This window comes from Frankliniella occidentalis, unplaced genomic scaffold (assembly GCF_000697945.3).
Source record: "Frankliniella occidentalis isolate FOCC.00 unplaced genomic scaffold, Focc_3.1 Scaffold23, whole genome shotgun sequence".
NCBI classification, from domain to species: Eukaryota; Metazoa; Arthropoda; class Insecta; order Thysanoptera; family Thripidae; genus Frankliniella; species Frankliniella occidentalis.
This window is the reverse complement of record NW_026267153.1, coordinates 2,452,361-2,459,751: the sequence shown is the minus strand read 5'-3', so window position 1 is coordinate 2,459,751 and position 7,391 is coordinate 2,452,361. Positions and strand designations below refer to the sequence as shown.

Below are 7,391 nucleotides of genomic sequence, written 5' to 3'. Positions count from 1 at the left end.
TCGCTCACCTGTAATGAGCTTAAAGGGAATGGGGGAAGGAGGGGGCTCGGGGTAGATGCCCTGCAAGGGTGGGTGCTGAGATCAGAGGGGTGCGGGCGGTGGGCGTTCTAAAGCCACTGGAAACCATCGTCTAGCTTTTACTTTTTATTTTCATTTTGAAAGGGGGTTGTAATGAATGGAATGGGTTCGGGGATGATAGGGCCCAGTCCTAGTCCCGCTGCTCACTTCGAGGAAGTAATAAGGTAAAATGGTCTCTATAGGGGGCGACCCTATAGTGTGCGTGGCCCTCCTCCTGGTCTGGGCGGGACCGATGATTGTCACGCGAGTAAACACTTGTTTGTAATCAAAGGGGCTGGGACGCGACGGGCTGTCCGTCCTCGTTGCCCCGCCGTGTTGGTGGCGCCGGGAGCGACAGAGACGGGGAGCATTATTGACACGCACGCACCCGCCCCTCCTGTTCCCGGTAGGCTAGCGGGGAGCAGAGGTGGGGCAGCTGGGGTCTCTCGTCCTGCGTCCGAGCCTCGGTCCGAGCTGTTTCTCACGAGTGCGCTCCTCCTCATGTTTCAGAACCACGCGGGCAGCTGCGGCTACGAGCCCCTGTACTGCGAGAACAAGTGCGGCCTCAAGGTGCAGCGGCGCCACCTCAGCCCCCACAAGTCCAACGACTGCGCCAAGAGGCTCGTCGGCTGCCGGTACTGCAGCAAGGAGTTCGTCGCCGACACGCTCCCCACCCACGTCACCAAGTGCGGCCGCGTGCCCGTCACCTGCCCCAACCACTGCGAGGCCGGGCTGCTCGCCCGCGAGGACCTCGACGGCCACCTCAAGGACCACTGCCCCTCGCTCCTCGTGCCCTGCTCCTTCCGAGAGGCCGGCTGCAGGTTCAAGGTGAGCAGAGCAACGATATCAGTAAAGGGGGGGAAGTTCACTCAAAGTCAGGTTTGAACCTTTCTTAACGTCGTTTGTTCCCTTTTGTTCTCAGGGTCTACGACACTCGTTGGACAAACACCTGGATGAAAGCACCAAGTCCCATTTAAATCTCATGTGCACAGTCGTGAACAAACAGCAGCACCAGATCACATCATTGAAAAGTGCATTGCAACGCCTGTCCCTCAACCAAACTGGTAAGTGTTTTATCATGTACGTTTTGTTTAACTATCTTTGCATCGTCATCAAAGTCATCATTAATTATTTGTTCTTTCTCTTTCTCTGTTCAGGAACCTTAGTTTGGAAAATTTCAGACTACACTTTAAAAATGTCAGAGGCTAAAACCAAAGAAGGCATGGAGCTAGTCAGCCCGCCCTTCTATACCAGCCAATATGGCTACAAACTACAAGCCTCAGTATTTCTGAATGGGAATGGAGCTGGGGAGGGAACTCACATGTCTGTCTACATTAAAATTTTGCCTGGAGAATATGATGCATTACTACGTTGGCCCTTTGCCCATTCAGTGTCTTTCACATTATTTGACCAGTCCAGTGTACCTGAAAAGGTAAGTCAAATGTTATAACTGGTTATGATAGCCAAATTTGAATAGAGATATTTTATCTGGTTTTGTTCTAATGTTTTTTCTGTTTTTTTATCAGGCTTGCAATATTGTGGAGAGTTTTATTCCGGACCCAACATGGAAAAATTTCCAAAGACCAAGCAAGGAGCCAGATTCCCTTGGGTTTGGATTTCCTCGGTTTGCTTCTCATGAAGTTCTGAAGAAACGCCATTTCATCAAAGACAACACTATTTTCTTGAGAGTCAAAGTGGATCCCAGCAAAATTGTAGCTGTCTAGTCATTGCCCACTGACTGTTAATTAAAGAAGACCATAAATGTGATTCTAAGAATCCAGCTATCACCAATGATTTCCGTCTTTTGCATTAATGCAATAAGTGGATTATTTCTGGTCATGACTCTTAAACATTGGTCTATTTTCTGTTCATTTTGTCTCTTAGTATCATTGTAGTGCTAAGGACAATATCAGATTATTTCTTGGAATCTTCTAAGAAATGAGATATTTTGGCTTTCTGCTTGTGTATGAAATTTGTGATTTGTTACATGTATTTGTACAGTACTCGAATATGTTTAAGAATCCTCTCAGATCACGAATGAATCTGTCAGTGTAAAATTTGTAAATTTGTTTAATGTATATACTTAAATGACTGCAGATATTGTACAAATAATTCTGCTCAAATTGAAGTCCGTATGTTCCCATGTCATCAGATTATTTTTGATGAGGTTGAATGCCTAGATTTCTGTATTTTCTTTATATTTACATCTGTTTACAGAAGTCTTTTATAAGGATTATAAGTGGCATCTACTTCCCCTTAATCTGTATGCATTGTGGTTTCATACTATTTCAAGTACAGCCAAAGATAAATGTAACTATTCAATCAAAATATCTCACGCCTCAGTTTATTATAATTATAATGTGATTTTTTTGTAATAAGTACTAGTGTTAAGTATTGTTTAACTGCAGTAATGAAAATATTATTTAGCATGGTAGCTGGAGTAATGCCAAAGGTTGTTTTCAAGAGATCATCCAAGTAGACTTCTTTTAGATAGTAGTAAAATTTACACGTCTTTCACACCAATATCCAAGTCAGTAGAATAAGTTGAATTAAGTGATTGTTGCAATACAAGTAGGTTTCCTTGTCGCCCTAATTAAATGTAAACTGCAGTATTTCTCATAAAGCAAAGGTTTTGTGTAGATTATTAGAATTTTGACTAAGATGCATTAAATTGCCCTCCAAAAACTATGAAAGCAAATCGTTTTTTCATACAACCCAATCTATACTCATTGTTCATACATCAGAGGCCCTAAGATATGTGGTGTCTTATTCTGGTCGGACCCTGGCAAAAAAAATTTGGGACATTATACTTTTCCGCTGATCTTAATGTATGACCCTAAAACAAATTCAAAGCCACAAATACAACTGTTACTAGCTGTCAGTCTAGATCAAAGAACACATTAGAAAAAGAATGCAAATCCCTCTATTTCTTTAGACATTGGTATACTATTGTATAATTCAGGAGTTCCTCCACATTGTGAGTCAAAATTGACAGAGCTGAAACTACTGTCATCATTTTTAAACATGACTGTTCAATTGAAATCTGTTAGAGGAATCCCAATCCTTTAAATTTACAGCTTCTGAAAGACTAGTCCTTACCTTCAAACACCAAGTTTTAAAGCCTAAGTGCTGAAAAATCAGGAAACAGTAGAATGAGAAAACAGATCGAGTCACGAAAGTCAAATTTGACATGATAATGATTATAATTTGCAATCGTGAATGATTTGATTTTGGTCAAAATCAAACTTCTGTTTAGGATGATGACTTTTCAACGCGTAATAATAATGATAAATCAAATTTAAACTTCTTTCTCTGAATCTGAACTTGAGCATTTCCAATTTTTAAGAAAAATTTTGTTGGGGTCAAGTCCTAAGGAGGAATTTGAGCCGTGAGGGTCACCGTGATGTCAAAATGGTCCCTCATTTATATATTGTCACAATGACATCAGGATGAGTGCAGAATCACACCACAATGAGAGACCATTTTGATGTCACGGTGACAGTCATGGCTCAAATTCCTCCTTGGAATGTCAAATTATTTTAAAATTTCTTTATACCTTACATAATTTTGTTTTTAACTTTAGCTTGATGGTCAAGTTCCTTGATGCATCAAGATCAAGATCAGTTTTATTCTCTTCAGAGTGTACAAGATTTTTTAAAGGAATTACTTATAGAGTTCTAGTTAGACATATTTTCCTGAAATTTTAGTGATCAAACTTGCCAAAATTTTATGATTAAGCTAGGTTGAAGTTAACATAAACAAATGATGTAAAATTTTGCATCCTGGGTGGGTAGGCTTGTTTAACAATTAATGATAATTCCCTTGTACTTTTTCAGTGCCTAAAAGCTAATCGACCAAGGAATTAAAATCTAGATAGACACAAAAGAAGAAAAATTACCAAGGAGGATGTAGATCAGAATATTAAAGTGAATCCTAGTTTTGTGTAATCGGTTATTATTTCGGTAATTTAAATGTTGGAGAAGTACAGACAGCTTCTAGCTTCTGTAGAGGAGAACACATTTAGAAAACAGCAGAGGAGTAGCTCTGCATTTCCCAGATTTAGCTGATCTGAGAAGTAACCAAATGGTGTTAAAAAGTGAAGTGTTGCATATCTAGATCTGCCGTGCTTACATTTGTGTCATGTGTGATTCATAATTAAATTATTATTTTGACTCTCTTATAGTGAGTGTGTTTTAGTTTGCTACAATAAATACAAATCACTTTTATTAGATTAGTTGACTGTTTTTATTTAAAAAAAGTTAAGTTTATTCTAATTCATTACGAGAAAAATATGACATGAAAATAGAACAACAAAACATTTGCAATTTATGTCAATTGTCTTCAGTCTTTGTCATCAAAAATATTTTGATGTGCACACTTCGCGCCCATCATCATCTAGATGAAATTTTTATAATAAATAATCGTCACTGTAAAAGCTACTTTGTTGATTGGTAGGTTGATAGTGTGAACCAATTTGATGTAGAATGTAGTACGCTGCTTCTGAAAGGTTGAAGCCAAAATATTGTCTCCACAAAAACAGTGAAACTATTCTTGTTGCTCCTTTCTGAGTGCGATTGTTAATGCGTTTTGAAAGATCGTTTGCTTTTTGCCAAATATGATCTGGAAAACAAAATATAATAAAAAAGAATGAATGGAGAGTAACTACACAATATTGTGCTAGGTATGAAACTGACTGATCTTACCAAGAATACTACTGGTTGGTGTATGTCCAGTGTCATCAGCGGCAAGGATCTCACTAAATGACATTACAGCTTTATACTTTTGGGAGGCTCGGAGAACACTGCATATACTAGGTATATTTTCTTCATTAGCAAGGACCAGAGAATCTGGGGCAACTAGCCTATCAACAATATTCAGCACTGCATTTCGAATGCCTGAATCCGTCAAGTAACCAACCTCTGATTCAATTGCTAGTCCTGATTTCATAACTGGCAGAGAATTCTCTTCATGACTGACAGTTTTGGATTCAAAATCTAGAGGCACATTCTCTGGTTGACTAAAAATATCCTTAGCTACACCTAGCTGCAAATCTTTTTTTAAATGTTTTGTTGTATGCATTTCATTCTCTTGTTCTGCAGTTGCATCAAATTTAGAAACTAGGGCTTCTTCTTGGCCATTGTCAAATTTTTCACAGATTTCCTCTAGACTCGGGACTCCCTTGTCCTCTTCATTTTTAGAGATTTCTACAACATTAACCTGCTTTATCTTCTTATGCTTTCCTTTTGACTTCTTACTTTTATCATTGATTTTGCAAACTTTTACTTCTTGGTTCTGTGATGAGCTGTGTATATCTTGCTGCTCTTTCAAAACCCTCAGTTCACGTTGCTTTTGAGCTTCAGTTTTGGGGCTTTTCAGTGACATAGTTTTAGAAGATTCATCCCCCTCTCCAGTACTCCTATTTTCACACATATTGTTATCTAGTTCATCTTCACTTTTGACAGCTATGATTTGGCAACTTGAAGTATGTTTTTCTAAATTAATTTGAAAAAGGTGAAAGTCATCCAAAACCTGAAAGGAAATAAGAAATTTAGTACAAGTGTGATATCTGTTAATGAACAGTAATTCAGTCAAGACAGGTAACATACTTGCAGACTAGCTTTATTTGGTAAACGAATAACATGGATTGAATACCTCACTGGAATTTGCCTAGAATCAGCAATCCACAGTGAGTAAAATCTTTCAGACCACCTTCTTCTGTGCCTTCCATTATCTCTTTTCATTACTCCATCTGAGCGCAGATCTATAAAGACAACAGAACCATCTCCTCCAAAAGAGGCAAGATTTTGGGATTCTTTGGTCATGTAGGCCTCTACAGTTGCTGCACATTTATAATAGATACTTGACACCATTTTAAGATTCACACCTACAAATAAATGAATGGTGAGGTATTTAAGAGAGTCTTATAGCCAAACAAACATGTCCAAAGATTTCACTTTACAAACCTAAACTGGCAGAAGATTCATTAACTCGCATTTGTTTGCACCATGCCAGGATGCAGGATAGTGCATCATTTATGCTCAGGCTGCCATGGCTGGCTTTGCCAAGATAACTTGCAAAAACAGATCGATCCCAGACAGAAACCCTGCTTTATAAAAAATTGTATTATTAGTAGGAATAAGCTACCAAGTGCATTACAGTTTGAAGATAATATATATTGAACTTACGTGACTTTACAAGTTCTGCACACCCAAGAATACTGATCATGGAGTAATGTGAAGTCTCTAGCTTTCAAAGTGGAGCACTTGCATTTCAATGGTTTCTTCAAAACATTTATGCTTAGTAGCCAGTCCATAAGTGTTATGTATCCATTTTCAGTGTTCATATGAGGCAAGAGAAATTCTGTGAGGAAATTTTCCGGGGACATGTCCCACCTACAGCATACAGTGAAGAAAACATAAATGTTGTTTGGTCGTTAAAATAGTAAAAGATGCAAACAGAAACATTAAATAACCAATTGTAAGAAACTGCATGACTCACTCAGAATTTATATCAAATGTTGATGGAGATTCAAGGTTCTCATCCTCCAAAACTTTTAACTTCTTGGAAGTAATAGAATTGTCTGGGCTCTCACCAGGACGTTTATGAGCATTTTTTTCGAAAGAATGCACATTTATAGCCGTGTTCTCTGAATTGTCCGTAGTAAGCATTTTACCTAGCATCTGAGAATCAAAATACCGAAAACGGCTCCGAGGTGCACTCCTGGCCTTTACATTACTAGAGATATAAATCCGTCCGAATCTGATTGGATTATTAGTCTACGGGAAGATACCGAATCGATAGACGAAGACAACAAATGGAAATACTAAAAAAATACGACAATTCGCAACAGGTACGTAGGTTAGGTCTCCCTAAGTGTGTGTTATTGTAAACAAAGGGGTAGTGGGAGTGTGGTGAGGGGTGCGGGCGGTGCCGGCCGGAAATCTCCGATGGAGGGGAGAAAAAGGGGGAGGAGGGCGTGTGCGCGCGTATATTCAAACGAACTCGGAGAACGTGGCAGCGATTCTTGACGTGTTTGAGGTCACTGGTCGTACGGGAGGAATGCAGATATTAGTTCTAGCTTTCGATTCAGTGTTACAAGAACGCGGTGCGTTGCTGGATCCGGGATCCGGGCGCTGCTCCGAGGCGCACGACGGTGTTTGTTCTCCCAGCGCACCCCTCAGCCGAGCCGAGAGGCGTTCGGCGTTCAGCGGCGATTGGAATGTGCTGACTGACACTGACCTTCGCAGCTTAGGCCTAACTAGCTGACTTAGTCGTCCAGACCTCTCCTGCGACCGGGAGAGGGAACATTTGACGCCCAACGTTCACTTCTGGTC

General features: G+C 39.9%; 2 protein-coding genes across 5 annotated transcripts in view; one reads left to right on the top strand and one right to left on the bottom strand.

Moving 5' to 3' along the window:
• LOC113205001 (TNF receptor-associated factor 4) overlaps positions 1 to 2,755 on the top strand; it is an 89,430-nt gene extending 86,675 nt beyond the window's left edge. For all 3 annotated transcript variants that reach the window (XM_052265008.1, XM_052265009.1, XM_026420415.2), the window contains 4 exons: positions 568 to 885; positions 980 to 1,121; positions 1,215 to 1,489; positions 1,584 to 2,755. In XM_052265008.1, the coding sequence (XP_052120968.1) occupies positions 568 to 885; positions 980 to 1,121; positions 1,215 to 1,489; positions 1,584 to 1,781 (933 nt within the window). In that variant the 3' untranslated portion in view covers positions 1,782 to 2,755. The remainder of the gene's footprint in view (positions 1 to 567; positions 886 to 979; positions 1,122 to 1,214; positions 1,490 to 1,583) is intronic.
• Positions 2,756 to 4,278: 1,523 nt separating this feature from the next.
• LOC113205000 (uncharacterized) lies at positions 4,279 to 7,235 on the bottom strand. Of its 2 annotated transcripts, none has more exons than XM_026420413.2 (6): positions 6,556 to 7,235; positions 6,243 to 6,449; positions 6,021 to 6,163; positions 5,664 to 5,941; positions 4,761 to 5,586; positions 4,279 to 4,677 (listed from the first exon to the last, which is right to left on the bottom strand). In XM_026420413.2, exons 1-6 carry the CDS (start codon positions 6,735 to 6,737, stop codon positions 4,466 to 4,468), a joined length of 1,848 nt encoding a protein of 615 aa, XP_026276198.1. In that variant the 5' UTR covers positions 6,738 to 7,235; the 3' UTR covers positions 4,279 to 4,465. The 2 variants fall into 2 exon arrangements, with proteins under 2 accessions (XP_026276198.1, XP_026276199.1); XM_026420414.2 differs by having other exon boundaries at positions 6,021 to 6,160; positions 6,556 to 7,232.
• Positions 7,236 to 7,391: the final 156 nt, after the last annotated feature.

Coding starts and splice junctions, on each gene's coding strand:
- LOC113205000 (XM_026420413.2), bottom strand. CDS start 6,737: ATGCTAGGTAAAATGCTTACTACGGACAATTCAGAGAACACGGCTATA. Junction 6,450..6,555: donor ACATTTGATATAAATTCTGA/GTGAGTCATGCA, acceptor TGTATGCTGTAG/GTGGGACATGTCCCCGGAAA. Junction 5,587..5,663: donor CAAATAAAGCTAGTCTGCAA/GTATGTTACCTG, acceptor ATTTCCTTTCAG/GTTTTGGATGACTTTCACCT.